This window comes from Pelodiscus sinensis, chromosome 1, assembly GCF_049634645.1.
Source record: "Pelodiscus sinensis isolate JC-2024 chromosome 1, ASM4963464v1, whole genome shotgun sequence".
Classification (NCBI taxonomy): domain Eukaryota; kingdom Metazoa; phylum Chordata; order Testudines; family Trionychidae; genus Pelodiscus; species Pelodiscus sinensis.
In genome coordinates, this window is record NC_134711.1 from 54,039,219 (window position 1) to 54,059,322 (window position 20,104).

The 20,104-nt window shown below is 39.1% G+C and overlaps 1 protein-coding gene across 6 annotated transcripts in view; it reads right to left on the reverse strand.

The window, feature by feature from the left end:
* Window positions 1-2,988: 2,988 nt before the first annotated feature.
* Window positions 2,989-20,104, reverse strand: part of ADAMTS20 (ADAM metallopeptidase with thrombospondin type 1 motif 20) — a 189,380-nt gene continuing 172,264 nt past the window's right edge. For all 6 annotated transcript variants that reach the window (XM_075930240.1, XM_075930234.1, XM_075930230.1 and 3 more), the window contains 10 exons: window positions 19,902-20,075; window positions 15,330-15,500; window positions 13,823-14,023; window positions 13,569-13,698; window positions 13,313-13,407; window positions 13,132-13,226; window positions 12,603-12,736; window positions 11,350-11,441; window positions 7,327-7,431; window positions 2,989-4,668 (listed from right to left, as the gene is read on the reverse strand). In XM_075930240.1, the coding sequence (XP_075786355.1) occupies window positions 4,579-4,668; window positions 7,327-7,431; window positions 11,350-11,441; window positions 12,603-12,736; window positions 13,132-13,226; window positions 13,313-13,407; window positions 13,569-13,698; window positions 13,823-14,023; window positions 15,330-15,500; window positions 19,902-20,075 (1,287 nt within the window). In that variant the 3' untranslated portion in view covers window positions 2,989-4,578. The remainder of the gene's footprint in view (window positions 4,669-7,326; window positions 7,432-11,349; window positions 11,442-12,602; window positions 12,737-13,131; window positions 13,227-13,312; window positions 13,408-13,568; window positions 13,699-13,822; window positions 14,024-15,329; window positions 15,501-19,901; window positions 20,076-20,104) is intronic.

The window sequence follows — 20,104 nt, forward strand, 5'->3', positions numbered from 1 at the left end:
GCTTGATCTGGCACAGGCACTGTGGCCAGAATCTACCCCTTTAAGGGCTCCGACAAGGGGGGGAGGGAGAGGAGTTTTCTTGGTTGTTCCCAGAATGGCCACCAGGGCACCCTGGGAAGGGCTGAAGGCCCCCTATTTCGAAATAAGCATCTACACAGCACTTATTTTGAAACGGCAATTTCGAAATTGGCACTATTCATTGTGGAATGAGGTTTACCAATTTAGAAATAAGCCCTCTGCTATTTCGAATTAATTTCAAAATAGCGGTTTGGCTGTGTGGACGCTAGTAAAGTTATTTCGAAATAACTTTGCTGTGTAGACATACCCTAACAGTTGAGAGAGCATGGCTCAAAGCCCTGCCCCCAGTATATAGGGAAGGGAAGGAGCAGGAGTTGTATCCCAAAGCTGCACCCTTCAAAGATTTGGGGTGGCCATCAGCTGCAAATCCAGTCAACTTCCCTTCTTACTAAGACTGACAGAACATCTTCTCTTATTCTCTTCCTGCACCAGAAACAGGAACATATGGATAAAGAGTGAAGGGCAAAAAGCATTTAAGCTACTCTTCTTCTCCATTTCCCCTGCCTGAATTAGAGCAACCTTAGGACTGCTTGAATTTGGTTCTGCTGCAACAGCTTTAGTATAGTGTGCTCCAATAACATCTCTTCCGCCTCTTACCTGCCCACAGTACATTCCTTACAAACTGAAATTTGATTAGTGCAACTGGATCCAGCATAAGGAGGCTTGACACTCTGTAATAGGGATCAGGGTGCAATCATGAATTTGCTCCATAAATTAGAAGATATCTTGAGGTTGTGCTGTTACTTGACTAAAATGTCAAGCTGCACAGTAAATTTAATAACTTTGATTTTATTTCCCATCATTAAGTACATTGGAAAACTGCAGGATCTCATACCATGGTATGGCAACTATAGGCAAATTGATACTTAATGGTGACCATTGTAGTGTAGCATTATAGACAACACACTTCTGTTGAAATTGCTAGTATCAGCTAGTGGGGCACTTTCAAAATTAAACAATTATAAAGCTTTAAAAACTAAATTTGCATTCCCAAATTAACAATATGATTTTATTGTAGTGTATTAAAACCCAGAGCATATTAGAAATCTAATTCTATTTTACATGCCTTCTGCCATCTGGCTGTTTTTAGTGGCTATGGTCTGCTCCCCAACTGAAACTGCCTAATTTCTGGTCACATCCTATCCAGTCCCAGCCCTTCTCTTCTTGTGGATCACTGTGCTGAGGAACAACTTCCTTGGAGCCCTGGGGAGGGAGATACACTGCCGCTGAGGGAGCTGCCTGTCTCCCTGTCTGCACTGGAAGAGTGAAGTCTGGGTGGAGAGGGTCCCCTCTTTACAATGGTCAGGCAAAATCTGCCAGTATTATTGGGTAACATATATGTGGGCAATAATACATTAGCATGAGTCTCCGGTGCTAAGCTCTATAGGCTACATTCACAAAGGAACTTTTGTCACCTAATTGCCACTTCATACACCTAAGTTCTAGATTTCGGTGCCACTGGGATTCATAGAACCCTCACTCAACTGCCTGCTAATCCTTCAGGCGCCTAAACCTACTCGGAGCCTAAATGTTGGTGTTAAAAGTTCCCTTGGTGCATGAATTTCTGCTGCACTGTATCCTCTCTCTAGCTATCCAGCTTTCATAAGCCCTGGAACGAGTCACAATTCATGGGAAGACAGACACTCTTTTGCCTATCTCACATGCAGGGCCCAATCTTGTAGGAACACTCTGAGGATGTCTAACTCCACACAAAACAGGCAGCAAGAGAAGCTCCCATGACACCTTTACCCAAGAGTGAAAGTGTGCACCCAGGATATGGGAGACCCCCCCCCCCATTCAAGTCCCCCCTCTGCCTGATGAGACAGGATTTGGACAGAGAGCTGCCACCTTTCAGGCAAGTACTCTAACCATTAGCATATGGGATATGCTGATGTAAGGGTGCCTCAGCATCTCCTGGTGAAGTTGTTCTACTCTGAATAAATAAATAGGCATTGGCTACTGGGGCTCCCACCTCTGAGGTAAGTGCCATACCCAAATAATTTCCATTCTTCTCCCTGACTGGCTTCTTGCAAGAAATGCCATAGGCCCCTGACTTCAGGAGAGGGTTCATCTGAGAATCCCAAGAATAAGTAGATTTCCCCTAATAGCCTGGATTTAGACATTGAACTCCCTGGCAGAGCAGGGATTAGGACACACCCTCCCGGTGGCTATCTTAGGCAGCTCCCTGCTCAGCATGCTGGCTATTATGAAGCCCAATCTTAGGTGCCCATCTCTATGGGTGGGGGGTGAACTCTTGTGTTGGGGAGGTTTGCCTGCAGACCCTGCCCCTTCTGCCAAACTCCCCTGCTCTCCACATGACAGAGCCCCAACCTCCCACTTATCTCCCTCCTCAGGAGTCGAGACTCCTGTGATTAATCTTAATCAACCAAAGATTGGTATATGGAGGACTTCTTAATAAAGCAGCATCATACCCTCTTGCAGGATTGGGTCCTTAGCATAATCCTAACACCACAATATTAATTCTACAGAAAAAAAGTAGTGTAAAATCTTTCCACCATTAAAGTTTCCTGTAACTCTGATACTAGGTTCTTACATGTATGAGCTTTAAGCACACAAGATTAGTGGAATCAGGCATGAATCAGGCAGAATCCATGAGACATGAATACAGTTCTATAAACAAAGGAGTTTTTTATGAAAATATTTTTAAAATTAATCTCACTACACACTGTTGATTTCTACATTTGTCTTCCAACTGGCTGCATGGTAATTATTTCAGAATTGAGCTATATTTTGTATTTTGTTTAAATGACGTTAGGAGATTTATCTGTTCTGAAGATATACAACAGCTTCATTATTTTTGGGACATTGTACTATATTTCATTTTGAAAAGTATACAAAAATACTCAAGTGTCAATCACACAAGCATATTTATTATATAAATATTTTAAATTACATTTTAATTATAAACGTAAACATTTATAGGAAAATAGTGTTATATATTTCTTATTCATGTTTACAACTAGTATAAGGCACATAGTGCAAAAATACTTTTCTGATACAGAGATCACAAAATAGTCATCTACATGTGTTATCTAAAAAGCAACTGCTTAAACATTTGTGGTACAATATAGGCTTTCAGTAAAAGGTATTGCTAACTTGATTAACACGTTGTGGGTAAAACTAAGATATAGCTGCCATATGACCTACCAGTTCTCACTGGCATATAAACAGGTATTTGGTTTAAAGTTGAAAAATGCCTAAAATTATCTAGTACATAATGTGTGCTATTACTCACATATAAAATCTTATTTTGAATACCTGAGAATTTACCTGAAACAAGCTATCTTTATGCTCTACTTATTTCTGCACTTCTGGAATAATTCTAAACAATAAATCAAACTTCTAGATCATTTCTGAAATTTAAAAGTTTCCCCCTATACATTTAATTTTTCTATGAGAAAGCACTTTGTAAGAGTGTGCATTTCAGTTGCATTGACCTCTGAAAAATAAAACTACACTTCTCAAAAATGTGAACTGTGCACACTTTGCTTCCTGCTTTCCCTTATTGAACCCAGAAGTTTCACTGAGATCAATGGGAATTCTGGCTGTAGTGAAAAAGGGAGACAAGATAGGGCATTTGTTAAACTTCAATGTCTGGAGAATCTGGACAGAGGAAAAGTAAAAATATATATTTGTATGATTGCATACTAAATTGCACAACATACACAATATACTGCTTTTACAATATACACAGCTGTGTGAGAGGTAGGCTTTGAAAACTAGATTTTCAAACTATGATGTGTTTCCTTATTTTATTTTCTTATACCCACAACAAACTTTGTTTTGATGTTTAACATTTTTCATGGAGACAACAGAGGTTGAACCACACTTTCCAACACTAAGACTACTGTTTGAGCACCACAAAAAGAAAGAGAGAATGTTTTAATGACATAGAAATGAAAAAAAAAGCCCTATAGAAACTGTATCAGGAAAAAGTATATTGGTGATGTACTCTTCTGATGTAAATTGTTGACAAAACATAATTCCCAACAGGTTTCATAAAGCTGAAAGTAGTTGAAATTATTAGTTGACTTCCTGTGTCAACAACCTTCTTTTATTTTTACATTTTAATATGATTGATAACAAAATCAGCACAGTATATGCATTTTACTGTACATTGTACAATGAAGTGTACTGATTAGTTGCAGGTACAGTATTACAATTATGGTCCAGTTTAAGGTGTTACCAGTAGTAGTAACATCAGTGCAGTTTACTTTATTAGCTTGTATATACTGTACATTGATTGAATACCTCTTTATTAAAACCTGAGGGTTTATGATTGTGGATTATGCACTGTTAGCCCATCAATAAATGATTAAACAATGATATACATCCCTGAACACTGATGAAAATGGGAAGGAATTCTTAGTAGTAAATTAACTTCACAGAGATGAATGACCAAAATAAATAATAGCACCTAATATCTGCACCAGAAAGAGAGATTCTCCTGCTTTTGATGTTCTTACCACCTCAGAGCTTTTACTGTATTTGAAGTTGGAGACCAATATTTGTGTTTGGAACACATTTTCCGCAGAACCCTCCACATCTTCCATATATTTTAGTACCATCCTGGAAATTAGAGAGGCAAAAATAGCAAAAGCTCAGTCAAGAGAAACTACCATAGGATACATCTACACTGCAGTAGTATTTTGAAATAACTAGCGCTATTCCAAAATAACTTAGTCTGCGTCTACACAGCAGACAGTTATTTCAAAATAGTGTCAAAATACAACCTCTCCCCGAGTCACGAACGAGTTACAGACCAAATACTTGGCCATAAATTGATTTGTTCATAACTTGGACCCCACTGAGTTACATAGCGACCGCGCTGTTCATAAGCGCAGGTCATGTTTGTAACTTGGGGACCGCTTTTACGACTGCTCCATGGGAGCTTTGGTCAGAAATGCGAACAGTCATAACTCTACTGTTCGCAACTCGGGGACCGGCTGTACTGTTAAGCTGAAGGACTTCTTACTTTGACTCCTGTAACCCTCATTGTATGAGGAATAAGGGAAGTCAGAGGAAGAGTGCTGTATTTCGAAATAAGTGCTGTGTAGATGATCTCTGTTTCGAAATAAGCTGTTTTGAAATAAGTTATGCAATTACATAGCTCAATTTACGTACCTTATTTTGAGTTAATCCCTGCAGCTTAGATTCACCCATAGTTACACAAACAGTATAATAAAATATTGACTCATCAGAACTTTTGACACATCCCACTGAAGACTATCAAATTAACTTGAACCCCTAATAAACATGTCAGGTTTGTCTACACAGTGTAGCAACATACGCCAGAGGGCTGCAAATTGCAGATACTCTGAAGTTTTGCACTCAAAGAGCATGTCTACACAGCAGGGTTTAACTCAAAAAAAGCTACACAAATTGAGCTATGTCAATTCCATAGCTTATTTCAAAATAGCTTATTTTGAGTTTTAGTGCTGTCTACACAGCACTTATTGGCTTTGTCTACATTGGCCCCTATTCCGTAATAGGGATCCTAATGTAGCACTTGGGAATAGGCAAATCCGCGGGGGATTTAAATATCCCCCGCGGGATTTGCATTTTCATGGCTGCCGCTTTTCTCCGGCTTGTAGATAAGCCGGAGAAAAGCGCCAGTCTGGACGCGATCCTCCGGAAAATAAGCTCTTTTCCGGAGAATCTCTTATTCCTACTTGAAAGTAGAAGAAAAGCCGGAGAAAAGCGGCAGCCATGAAAATGCAAATCCCGCGGGGGATATTTAAATCCCCCGCGGATTTGCCTATTCCCAAGTGCTACATTAGCATCCCTATTACGGAATAGGGGCCAATGTAGACGTAGCCATTTTGAAATAGAGCACTCTTCCTCTGACTTCCCTACTCCTCATGAAATGAGGGTTACAGGAGTCAGAGTAAGAAAATAAATCCTCCAGCTTGACAGTATTTTGACATTCTGTTGAAATAACTGCTGGCTGTGTAGACGTGAACTATGTTATTTCGAAATAACGCTAGTTATTTCAAAATAATGTTGCTGAGTAGACATAGCCAAATTAACCTTGCTAATGCCCTCTAAAAAGTTTCTAGCATGTGTTAACTTAGCACCATTTTAGACAGGACTATACCAATGTGCAATAGGTACCTATTAGCACAGGTGTCAGCTTCCTCCTTGCCCCAGAGGTGCTCAACCCTATGCCCCATTTCCACTCCAATCCTTTCCAAATCCCCCACTCTGTCCCATCTCTTCCTGCTCCTGCTCGTGCTCCACCCCTCACTACACCTCTTCCTTCAAGAGGCCTCACCCCACTACTTTCCATCCATGTTCTGTACCATCCTGCCTCTTCACCACCTCTTCCTGACCATTTCCACCCCTTTCTAACTACAATTTGAACCTCTCTAGTCTAGCACTCTCTGGTCCAGCAACATCCATGGTCCAGGAAGATTTTAGTTAGCCAGATGTTCACTTATCATGGGCATGGCCAAGTTTCCTGTTGCAAATTCTCTGGTTCAGCAGCAGTCAGGTCCTGAGGGTGCTGGACTAGACAGGTTCAACCTGTACTCCAATCCCTAAAGTGTTCTACAATGTATAGCCCTCTTGCCGTGCAGTGTCATGCTGAGTAAAAAGTTCATAACTTTTTCACCAATATACATTGTGTGCCCTCAGAGATAACAAGGCTAACTGTGCAATGTTAGAATGTACTGCAAAATAAATAATAATATATGTCCCATGTGGCTATCTGACAATTAATTAATTTATGGAAAACATTGTATGGCACTAATAGTGAATTAACCTATGTGTATTTTATATTATTTGCCCTAATGCTCTTTTGGGTTTTTTGCATTAATCTTGTTGTAGATAAAAGATCTAGGAGAATTATGCACAGTAAATATCATAAAAAATATTTATCACTTGGATATTGCCTCTGTATCATATTAAAACTTTTATGGGAAAGCTAGATAGAAAGAAACTACTTACTTAGGTTGGAATATTATTAGAAGGACAGGAGTAAAACACTCTTAACTCTTATGAAAGATGACATGAGATCTTCAGTGACCATAAGTTGTCAGGTCTCAGCATTATATATAATCTCCTCAAGCGTGGCCGTGGCTGTGAATATCATTTTGTTTCAGCAATGACTGAGATCAAAGAATGGTACCTATTGAATCACTGCCATCACTTCCTACCGCTCTGCAGTACGGGTTTAGGTCTCTAACTCAAGTTAACAATGGACAAAGAATATAAAGGATTACTTACTTGGGATTTGTGTATATCAACAGTTGCATAATTGCCCTGAGCAATCCATCTAGCTGTATTGGATAGCCTCAGTCCAGTGCCTGTCAAATTAATGCTAAACTGCCCCTGTCAAGAAAAAAAATCCCAAAGTACAGAGCTTATGTACAAACTTAACAGTGGCACATTAGCAAATACTAACTAGAATATTGCATTGTAACTTTATGTTCCATACTGAATGTCACATTGCTAAAGTAAAAATATTGTAGAAAGATCTACGTTGGCACACACCAACATTTTGCTGTATTTCGTTCACTCACCATTTCTTATAACTGCAAGTACATGATTATTTTAATATTTTCACTCTTATAATAATAAAAATTAGGTTCCATCAAATACTCAGACATTTTGTGATATTTTCAGATAGTTTTTGCAAAAAAATTAATTATGGACAAAAGCAATGATGATGAGTTCAGTTTAGATTAGAAAAACATCCAAAAGTTCTGATAATTATTAGAAACATAAGCATTTTTCATCAAGAAACATTGCTGGAATTCTGGCAAAACAGTTTTTTGTGTGATGCTTGCAGTAATTTCTGATTTCCTGGGCGTGGGAAGTAATGCTAAATAATACCAAGTAGCGTAATAATTACAATAACATATAATATAACATCAATTATCACAATAATCAAATAACAATTCTGGTCAAAAGCCAGACATTTTGAGGCATAAACAACAACAAATTTCAAAAATACTTTAAAATTATCGGAATTTCTGAAAACCTCAAACTTTTTGGATGTGGGTTTGTGTTTTCGGTTTGATTTATATTTTATCTGAACTGATTTGTTTATTATTCCTAAGTGACATCTCATAATTTTATTTCAATTTGTGTATTACAAATGTGCAGACTTACCAGAATGAGGCTTGCCTTCTTAAAGATAGACAAAGTGGGTGAAATAATATCTTTTATTGTACCAAACTCCGTGAGTGAAAGAAACAAGCTTTTGAAGCTTTGAAGAAGAACTCTGTGGCGATCAAAGCTTGTCCTTTCACCAAGAGATACTGATTTAATAAAAGATAATTATTTTGCCCACCGTCTTTCTCTCATATCTTGGGACCAACATGAAACAACTGTTTCTTAGAGACAAAAAATGTAAACTGTGTTCTGAACTTTTTGGAGCTATTTAGGCAGGATCTTACTCTGGAAACTAGAAATGAATCTTTCTCTCCTACTCATAGCTCTCAGACTTTTTCAAGTGAAGTATCCAATCAGATCCCTCACCCTATTATAAAAGGATAGCTCACTCTTCTGTGCTTACTTTAGGCCTTGTCAACACTAAACAGTGCCGTCGACTAGTTCACCTACTCAAATAGTGTAGGTAAAGTCAACGTATTCATGGTGGTGTCTGGCATGCAGTAGAGTCAGTGGGGTCTGCTATCGCATAGATGTCAGCTACTCTTCTTAATTTGGAGGAGTACCAGCATTGATGGGCTTGTGCTCAAAAATCGATTTATCACGTCTACGCAGATGCGGTAAATCGACAGCTGGTGGACCAGTTGCTGCAGCATCAATCCACTGTGTAGTACACACAAGACTTACTACTTAATATACCTCTTAATAAAAACATCTAATATATACACAAATATTTAAATTAAATTCACTGCCAGATACAAAGTTTTACAATAAACTCTATTTCAAATAATTGCATTGATTGCAAAGCCCCTTTTATATGCAAACCCATATTTAAAAAAATAAATGAAGGACTAGAAATACACTTTAAAACAGACAATATGTTTGGAACTAGAAACTATATCACACACCTTTTCCAGTATATTTTTTCCCACTTTATAAAATAAATGGTGACACCAAAGACAAGTTGCAGAAATTGAATAAATTATATTAATACAATACTGTGGTTGAGCTTTTAAACAAACATGTTAGTAAATACTCTGTGTGTGTGTGTGTGTGTGTGTGTGTGTGTGTGTGTGTGTGTATACACACACTGTACACAGAGACCATGCTAAAACTTGCTTCCCTTAGTCGCCAATAAGAATTTTGCTACTGTACTAAATATGCTTGTTTTAAATTATGATTTTGAGATTAGTACTATGCAATCTAAAACTTCATCTACTCTGGTCATACTTCACGAAACACTCTTTTCTATTTTACTGTTTTATTCTTTTGCCAAAATCGAACATGGTAAACATATGTACTACTTCCTGTTGGGTACTGCCATCTAGGCTTGCCAGAATTTTTATTTTAGCTTTTAAAATATTAAAACTCAAACTGTCAACATCACATATGATTATACAAATAAATATCCTTAGATCAACAAATCATTCCTGGTTTTCTTATTGATTCACTAGTCCATTTTTAACAAACTTAATTGTAATACCTAATCATTGGATTTTTACTGACTTTTCCTGAAATCAAATCCTTCCAAGTCTAGTTTTAAGGTGTAAACCTTTAAGTGTTCATGAGATGCCTATAATTTGATAGTAACCAAGCTTTATAAAAATAAATCACATACAAAGGACTGTAGGTACTGTAGGAAGAGTTTATTTCAGAGTTCTAGTGATGCATATACCCCATTCAAGCTTCACTATTGTTACTTATATAGATGCTCAAAACATGTCATAAAAATTCATCTCTTGTTGTATTGCTTGGTATAACTTATTTTCTGTATGTTTTTATGCCTCATTGCTCTTTTATTTTCTGACTCATAAATGGGTGCACTGGCACATAATGTTGCACAAGTCAGATACTTCTTTGAGACCAAAGAAGCAGAATGTATTCATTTTATGGCATGCAACATCTGGAGAAAATTAATGCAAATGGACTGCAGTTTATTCCACAATCATAGGCCTGCAGTATTCCACAAAGTAACCTCATCCACAGTAATGTCATGTTGCAGAAATAAATGAAAGTAGCATGTGTGCAATTACACTGATGACACAGCAGTTGCCTGTCATGTATACTATTCAGACTTGGGAACAGGTTTGAAAAGCTTTACATAGGAAGTGATGCAAATGATCTAGACAGAGACCAGCAGCATTCCTTCAAGGTATCTCAGTAAAGAAATATATTCTCAATTAGCTTTCACCACTGGTGTAAAGAAATGCAGTTCAAAAGAGCTGTGCCTACCTAGGTCAGTAGTGGACTTGGTTCTCAGATGTATTTATTTTTCAGTATCCAGTGCTCGGAAGCACCTGTGAGAATTTTTGGTTTGTTGATTTTTGGTTTAATTTTCTGGTTATGGTATTCTGCTGCTGGTCTTAGGACCGCAGATGACATTTGGTGTCTTGGGATGCCCCACTGTATCTGCATTTATCAGATATCTTCTCTTTCTCCACAGAGGTATTTCGATATGTTTCAGGAAATCTCAAGTGATAGACCATTAATGCAACTCACAACACATGCTGGGAAGTGTTCTTTTGCTGCTGAGTGGCCAATGACTGACTCATCTTTAAGCTTTGCCTTGCAGCTCTGACACACTTTATGTTAATAAATGTCTCATGCCATCTGCATCACAGGAGCAGAGAAACCAAGAGAAAATACAGGGAGAACAAGAGTTGGCTGATACTGCCTTCCCAAAAGGGATCTAAAGAAGAGGAGAAGAAAAGTAATGGAGAGGAAAAGAGAAATGTACTGGGGCAACAGCAAGGGATAAGGGTTGGAAAGAGGGAGTAGGAGGACATTAGAAAGACACGTAAAAATTTAAGGAGTACTTCATAACAGAACAGCAGTGCAGGAGGCAGGAACACAAGAGAGCAATAGAGGATTGGGTATTATACATGGAACAGGAACATGAGGGTCAACAAAGGAGACAACTGTCGGGAAAACAATTTCAGGGAGCAAATGTAAGGGAGCAAATGTAAGGGGCAATGGAACAGAAGAGAAGAGAGAAAGAAGAAATTAGTAATTATGGTTGCATATTTGTATACAGCCTATTGAGCGTACATCAGAGCCTATTGCATCTCCCAGTGGAGAGCTTTAATAAAATGGAGTTTTTCTTAAGTGTTCATTTAATAAAAAAATTATAAATACCTGTGGGCATCTGGCAGCACTATAGCAATCTCCAGCTGTAGCAAAAGGAACAGCCCTCCCAAATATCGTCTGAGCAAACAGAAGGTCTGTAGCTGTAAACAGATATGACAAGTATTTGGCACTGGAATGGTTGCAATATGCACAAAGAAGCAAAAATATTACTGCAGTAAACTGTTTCCATGTAAAATTTAATTGGCTTATTTAATTAAATCAATGTTATAGTAACAATGTTGTTTCACAGATTCATAGATTCCAAAGTCTGTCCTCCTATACAACACAGATCATAGAATTTCCCTCAAATAATTCCTAGTACCCAAGGCCTACAAATTGAGAAATAACATCTTTGATTAATGAAAATATTCCCACTAAATTATAAAATGAAACACACTTAGAAACACAGTAGGCCCCTGTCCATTCTCTACATGCCTTTCTGGAAGATAGGCTTTAGTCAAACAACTCATTGGGTTCTAAAAAGGGGAAGGCAGGGCAAAATTGGTATGTGATATCCAGGAGAACAAACTAAATTATCTTTTGGTTCTATCTGATCTTAATATTTATAAATTGTGCTGAAAATAGAGATTATTTTAAATTTTAAAAAAATGTTCTGTAATGGGAGAACAAATACAATTGTTTGATTTTTGTAGGAGTTTCATAGACCTTTTACATTCTAAAATTCCAGTAAATTTGGGTATTCTTTAAAGTGTTGATGCCATATGAATGCATATAACCTGACACATTCATTAAAAAATAACAATAAACCACACACCACACTTCCTCTCCCCCCCATATCTCCAAATTTAGGGCTAGAGTTAATAGTTTTAATGAAAAGTACTAATATACAGTGATTCATCCTCCTACTTCCTTTCTCATCATCCTTTTGTTCAAGATCATCACCAATTTATCAAAAACAGAAATCTTGTGCCTCGACAGCCCCTTGAACATATCTCTTGATTTGGAAAATATATACATGTAATCTGCTGTAGGAAAAGCCTTAGTTCTGCTCTTGAGAAACACACACATATAGATTATGCATGTGTATTAAAGTTAGGAGACACTCATAAAAGCTTAAGGTTTGAACTTGTGAATTTCTGTGATTCATTCATGGAATTGCCATTGAAATTAAGAGTATTGTTTGTGTAGAAATAGCACAATCAGGCCCTAAATTTCCATTTATAGTAGTTACTATCATTTACAATTCCAACAGAAAGGTAATAATACATAGATTTCTACAGTAATAATATATAAACACTTACTTTTAATTTGAAAAGAGATTATATCAATTCTTATTTTGCTAAAAATAGTGCGTCCAGCTGCAAGGTAGTCATTTCTGCATGCACAGTCTTGCCTTCTACTTCCATTAAAAGGACACTCATATGGATTTTGTAACCTGAAATACAATAGTTTGGTTTCTATTTTGCTACATTTTTTAAAGTAGCATCATATGAAAAATAATCAACACATTTTATATTAGAAACAGAATATCTTACAACAAATATTAAACAGTAGAATCTTTCTACAGTTGGGCCAACTGCAGCACTGCTATAACCATTTCTATTGAAATAATAAAAGATGATCGGTATAGTCAGTTAGTGCAGTTACACATAATTTTGGTAGGAAAGAATATGTACGTTAGTGATGTATATTTGTATGTCTACCCCGTTAAACATTGGGCCCAAAATATATTTCTGTGTATGTGTTACCATAAAGGAAAACTTAGATTTATAGTTTCAAAATGCTGATAACATTTCATAAAGTAAGACTTTAAAAACAAGTTTGTTATACCTGTATCCATATACTTCAGAAAAGTTGTCTGCTTCACCTTTAACCAGGGTTAAATATTCTCTGGGATTCTCAAACTGCATCCCTGAACAATAAATCTACAACCGAAAATATAACCCTTATTATTATATAATGACAGTTTTGTTTTACAACCCATCCCTTGCAATAGAAATGTTAATAGTACCTTTATCAATCTTCCTTTAACGTTAAGTAAATATTCACCATCCTTTCTAATCCCCTTTTTAATCTGGATTTCTTTGCAGCTGGTGAAAGCTTCACCTTAAAAATGAATGATCGAACCATATCAATATTTCATGAACTAAGAACTGAATTTCAGCAGCTATAATTGTGTTGCAAAGATAATTTATTTTACCATATTTAGATAAATACAGCAAGAAAGCATTTAGTCCACTACATAATCATCTATGTCGATTACTTACATTCTTTTGCATGGCAGATCTTTCTTTCTGCTGGTTTTAAACGTGACAGGCACAAGCTACTGGATAACCCATTTTCAGTCAGGCATTCTACTCTTCTTTCCTTTATTCCCACGCCACAGGCTACTGAGCACTACACAAAGATAGCAACCAGATGTTCAGAAGAAAACAAATCATGACCATTGCCAGTATATTCATTTTGAAAAAGTTTGTGTTTGAGGAGACTGTAAAGTTTTTGCTTGCACATTTATACTCACTTTGCTCCACTTCCCCACCTTCCAAGTAGCTGCTTGTAAACACCCCCTGATGTTGCACTTATACATTTGTGGGGAGGGTATTATTGGGCAATCTCGGTATGGTACCAAGCGAAGACCATAGGCATGATTATTCCGAATAGTGTGGATTCCCGCACAGTATGTGATCCTTTGCCGGTAATCAAGCCCACAGTTGGCTGAACACTGAAATAAATAACAAAAAACATTCAAAGAGGTAGCCATGTTAGTCTGTCTCAGCAAAAACAATGAGGAGTTTTTGGCAAAATTCATGGCAAAAATCTCTAAAACAAAGTGGCTGCTGCAAACAAGGAGGAGTAAATTGATGGGAGGGAAAAAGCTTCCTTATCTTCCTGCTGATGCCACTTAACTCCATCACAGATCCTCCTATTTCTTTACCCCCTGAACTCTACTCCAGAGAAGTGTCACATAAAGATGATGAGAAACTGAGGGTATGTCTACACTACCCCGCTAGTTTGAATTAGCGGGGGTAATGTAGTCATCCGCCGTTGCAAATGAAGCCCAGGATTTGAATTTCCCGGGCTTCATTTGCATGAAGCCGGCCGGCGCCATTTTTAAATGCCGGCTAGTTCGGACTCCGTGCCGCGCGGCTACACGCGGCACGGACTAGCTAGTTCGGATTAGGCTTCTAATCCGAACTAGCTGTACACCTCGTTCCACACTATCTAGTTCTGAACTAGCTAGTCCGTGCCGCGTGTAGCCGCACGGCACGGAGTCCGAACTAGCCGGCATTTAAAAATGGCGCCGGCCGGCTTCATGCAAATGAAGCCCAGGAAATTCAAATCCCGGGCTTCATTTGCAACTGCGGATGACTACATTACCCCCGCTAGTTCGAACTAGCGGGGTAGTGTAGACATACCCACTGAGTCTAGACCTGGCACCCTCCAATGATCACAGTACTCAACCATACTCCAGGCCCACAGTGCAGTACAAGAGCAGTGGGAGGAGGCGGTGGATCTAGAGAGCTTAACAACTGCCCCTCTTGCCTCTGCCCCCAGGTATCAGAAAATACCAACCCATCAGTACCCCCCCCCCCAAGGGTGCCATTTTGGGAGAACATGGAGGGTAGCAGCCTGACTATCAGGGAGCAAGGGGAAAGTACCCTTGTATTTCTTTAATAACTCCTCTGCCCCCTCTCTTCACCAGCCAGGAGTGAGAGACATGCACGGAATCCAAGTACTTTCCCCTCGCTCCCTGATAGTCAGGGGAACGGGAAAAAAAGTAAGCTGCACAGCTGCTGTCCCCCCCCCCAGCTTTCCTGAAACGGGGCCCCTGTTCCTCCCAGAGATGTAATTGTAGAACATGGCTAGAAAGGACTGTGGTCTTGGTGTCACAACAAAAAATCCTGGTTGATGTGAAGATTCCATGTGGAAAAAATTTAAAATATTTTTTACAACCAATGAACAATCATATTAATATTTTCTGATATACTAGGTAAATGGAAATTTGGTTAGCAACATGATTAATTTACCTGTGATAAATCTCCTGTAACAACAACATATTTACAGGGAGTGATCCTGCATTTTTTGATTGATGGAGGCTTTGTGGCAGGATCGCAGAAACTTTCATTTACTTGGATCTTGTGTTCATCCACACACTTGACCTTCCGGCGTGTTTCCTTTTTCCTACATGATGCTGAGCACTGAATACAACAAAAACAAATTACATTATTTCCATTTAAAATAGTCATTTAGGGTATGTCTACACTACCCTCCTAGTTCGAACTAGGAGGGTAATGTATGCATACCGCACTTGCTAATGAAGCCCGGGATTTGAATTTCCCGGGCTTCATTAGCATAAGCGGGGAGCCGCCATTTTTAAATCCCCGCTGCTTCGAACCCCGTGCAGCGCGGCTACACGGGGCTCGAACTAGGTAGTTCGGACTAGGGTGCCTATTCCGAACTACCGGTACACCTCGTTTCACGAGGAGTAACGGTAGTTCGGAATAGGAACCTAGTCCGAACTACCTAGTTCGAGCCCCGTGTAGCCGCGCTGCACGGGGTTCGAAGCAGCGGGAATTTAAAAATGGCGGCTCCCCGCTTATGCTAATGAAGCCCGGGAAATTCAAATCCCGGGCTTCATTAGCAAGTGCGGTATGCATACATTACCCTCCTAGTTCGAACTAGGAGGGTAGTGTAGACATACCCTTATAGAACAAATCTCTCTTGATGGCTGCTATGGATAAATTAAACCTTGAAATAGAAACATCTTGTGAAACCAGTTATCTATTTCAATACAAACACCCGATGCATCCAAACCTTTCACTTTCTTCTCAAAGCTCAGATATTAGCACTTATATGAAAAAATAAGAATGTATAATTACATTCCTGCATTACATGTAAAGTGAGCCAGAGATTAAAATGAAGAAAATGGCAGGGCAGTATATGGGGTAAGATCAAAATGACTCCTCTGTATGAAAGGATGATAAGAAACAATAAACATTCAACTAACATAGGCTGGGTAATTTGGTCTTCAGAGATAGAATATCTTGCAAATGTTTAGTTATATAAAAGTTTTGAAAAAATGAATCCAAACTCTACATTAGTAACCATTAATACTGGATTTAGGCTATGTCTACACTGGGAAGGTTTGACGACAAAAGTGCTGTCAACATGCAAAATGTTGCCAAAAGTGAAAACTGGTCAAACCAGTTTTTCTGCCTCAAATTGTCAATATTTCCTGGCCACATAGCTGGCATCCTCTCAACAGATAAGAGCAAAGCAATGTGGGTGAGCACCCCGCAGTGCAGTGTTGTGGGAAGGCAGAGGTGATCATTGTGCTTCTTGAGATTCCCTCATAGCTATGTGAGTTCTCCATGCTGAGGAATGTCACAGCAGTCTTTCCAGTCCTCCCCCTGCAGCAGCAGTCTGCCTGTTGCTGTGTTCCTAGTGCAGGTCAGAACAGAAGCATTCTACTTGTTTGTTCTCCAATGGAGCAGCCCACTTAGCTGTCAGATACTCCCTGGAGCTTTGAAAGGGGGAGGAGCATCTGCCTGCAGGGCAGCAGAGATCATAAAACATTGAGCACAACTATCAGGGAAGGCATTGTGGGATACTGGCGGAAGCCGGATCTCTCAACAAAACAAAGAGCAGAGTCCACTTTGTCTCTTTGTTGACAATAAAAAGAGGGAAAAGAACAAAATTCTCTTGTGCGTGTTTTGGTTTTTTTGTCACTGGGTGTTTTTCCCCAACAAAAGTCACATTTTAGTGTAAACGCTCTCGCAATTTTGTCGCCAAAAGGCAGTTTTGGTGAGATGACATGCCAGTGTAAACAAGGCCAACATTGTGAAAGAAGGGGCAGGGAGAATGTCAACAAAGAAATTTTACAAACATGACATAAGCTACCAACAAGAGACAGCAAAGCAAAGTGCATGTGTTCATCTCCCAAATGCCGTACCATAGCATTCCCAATACTCTAATAGAGGGTGTCTTAGGACCTCTTTGTCAAGTTAGTGTTACTTAATTTGTCTTTGCCAGGGCTGAGAAGGAGAAGAACACTGTGCCTTTTGGAAGGTGGTGAGAAGCTGGGAGAATGAAAGGAATAGAGAGCAGATGAGGAGCAGAGACACAGAAGGATAGAAGATGATCACTGAAAACACCATATATGGAATCTGAAGCTTAAAGATTGGAAAATGGCAAAGAAGAAATGTGAGAACAAAAGAGGCCAGATAATGATTTTTTAAGTAATGAAAATAGAAATTATTTCAATTCTTAGTTCAAATAAAAGGTTTTAGAGGGTTTTTTAAAAAAAATGAAAAATAAATAAATAATTCCCTTAAAGAAAAACAGACCTCATCTAGATGGACCCGGTAAGTATGCATGTGCACAATTCCCCCATAAAGCCAGCATTTCACATTAGCATCATCAGGCAAGGTACTCACATGCATTATGTGCAAAACATTCTTGTGATTCTTCCTCTGATAGCTACAACTGAGAGGAAGTTCTGTGTGTGTAGAGCTTGGCTCCTCCCCTCTGTTATGCCAACATCCTAATAGTTCAGTGATAACTATTACCCACATATTATGAACCAAAGTTTCTCAAACATTGTGGAGCACAGTTTAATAGAGATTGTCTCATGAACACCTCCCATCCCATTCTCAGTCATACGGGCTCTCCCATTCCTGATCACAGAGTAGCCCTGAGGCAAACTCTGCAGTTGCTTTCACAAGAAAGTGACAGTAGTAATTTTAATTGATTTAGCAGGGGAAAATATGCCAGAATCTTGTAATCTAAACCCAGCACTTTGTAAGCCACCAGCAAGTGATCTGTGGATTCTCTGTGGTTTGTGGCATGTACAGCAATAGCAAGTCAGGAGGACTATATTTTTATACTCTAAATATTGCACCATTCATATTTTAAAATAATCATACTCAGATTTGGGACTTCATTCCCCTAGGAGCCTGATTCTAAAAAGCCACATCCCTGGGGATCAGGTTATAAATTAACATTATATAACTGGTAGGCACCCTGTGCATCTTTATGGTTATGCTTGCTTTTTTCCCTGTCTACACTACTTGCTTCACATTTTTACTCATACATTTTTTAAGGCTACTGTAACATCAAAATCATCTACAGTTCTGTGCCTTTAGATTTTCTTCAACTGGCATGCTATGTTTTATTTTATTTCTTATTTTTAAAGGCAAATCTTCACATTGTAGAACTTCCTACTGTGGGTTGCCGAGGAAGGGTTCAGTATGCAGGCTGTCCCAGTCTTCTCTCAATGTAACAACTTAGGGCCAGTTGTGAAGTGCCTGTCCATGCCCACTGCCGCTGAAGTGGGCACAGCCAGGGGAGAGGTGCATGTCCTCTGGCTGCGGGACAGACAGACACATAGACAAACTCTCAGGGTATGTCTAGACTACAGGCTTTTGTCGACAGAAGTTTTGTCGACAGTATCTGTCGACAAAACTTCTGTCGACAAAGAGCGTCTAGACACATTCAGTTCTATCGACAAAGCAAGCTGCTTTGTCAACAAAACCCTGTAGTCTAGACACAACCCTACATGCAATAACACCTTCTGTCAACAGAACTCTGTTGACAGAAGGTGTTATGCTTCGTAAAATGAGGTTTACCAACGTCGACAAAACTGCTGAGTTCTGTCGACATTATATCGACAGAACTCAGCGGTAGTGTAGACGCAGGTATAGTTTTGTCGACAAAAGTCCACTTTTGTCGACAAAACTCAGTAGTCTAGACACACCCTCAGAGGCTATGTATATACTGCCGAGAAAAGTTGGGAAAAGATACACAATTTGCATATCTTTGTACGCTTTTTTTCTGAAAGAGGATTTTCTGAAATTTGGCCTGTCTACACAAACCCAAATCAGAAAAAAAAGTCCTCTTTTGGAACATCTCTTAGTCCTCTCACTGAGAGGAATACAGGGATGCTGAAAGAATACATCCGCTTTTTTGGAAACTGTTCCGAAAAAGCAGATGTGTTCCTTGGACGCAGCAGAGCTTTTCCGGGATACCTCAAAGTATCCCAGAAAATCTCTGCAGCCTAGACATAGCCTGAAATATGTAGTAGATAGCTGTTCCTTTCTCCATCCCTACCCCCAGTTGGCCCAATGGGATTATAGTGGTAACGGTCCTCCTCTCTGGCCTCTTTCTGCCCCCCTTGTGGTCATTCCGCAGCATAACTCTCTCCTACCAGACCCCTCCCTTTCCATATTATGAGAAACAATCGAATTCCAGGCAAATGCCATGGTTTTGGCACAACCAAACCCTGGCCTTGCTTTAAGTTATAAGAGGAAGTTGCATACCACATTTGGTGGTCCTAGCTTTTACCATTTAGAAGGAATTCTTGAACAAATAGACTCACAGGCAGCTGGATAGAGAGATAGACACACATTTCTAAAATCTCTAGTAAGAGATACCATTTACATGAGATTGAGGACACACAACTTACATAAAAGTTGATACTTCCTGCATTGTCTCTGCCTAAAACAAGTTCTATATTAGAAAGAAAAAGAGCTTTTGAATTCTGCAGGCCTGTTCGCATTTGCAGGCCAGTTACTTTGCAGTAGTTAAAAGTCCATACTTACATCTTGCCATTCATCTGTTAGCCACTGGTATGGCACACAGGCAGGCAACCAACAGGGCTTCTGCCTAGGGGGTTGAGCATCACGATTACACACTGCTTCATTCACTCGACCAGTGCCTTTCAGCCGACAGTAAACATCTCGTTGTTGAATGCCCACTCCACAGGTCACAGAACACTAAAGTCAATACATGCATACATAAAAGA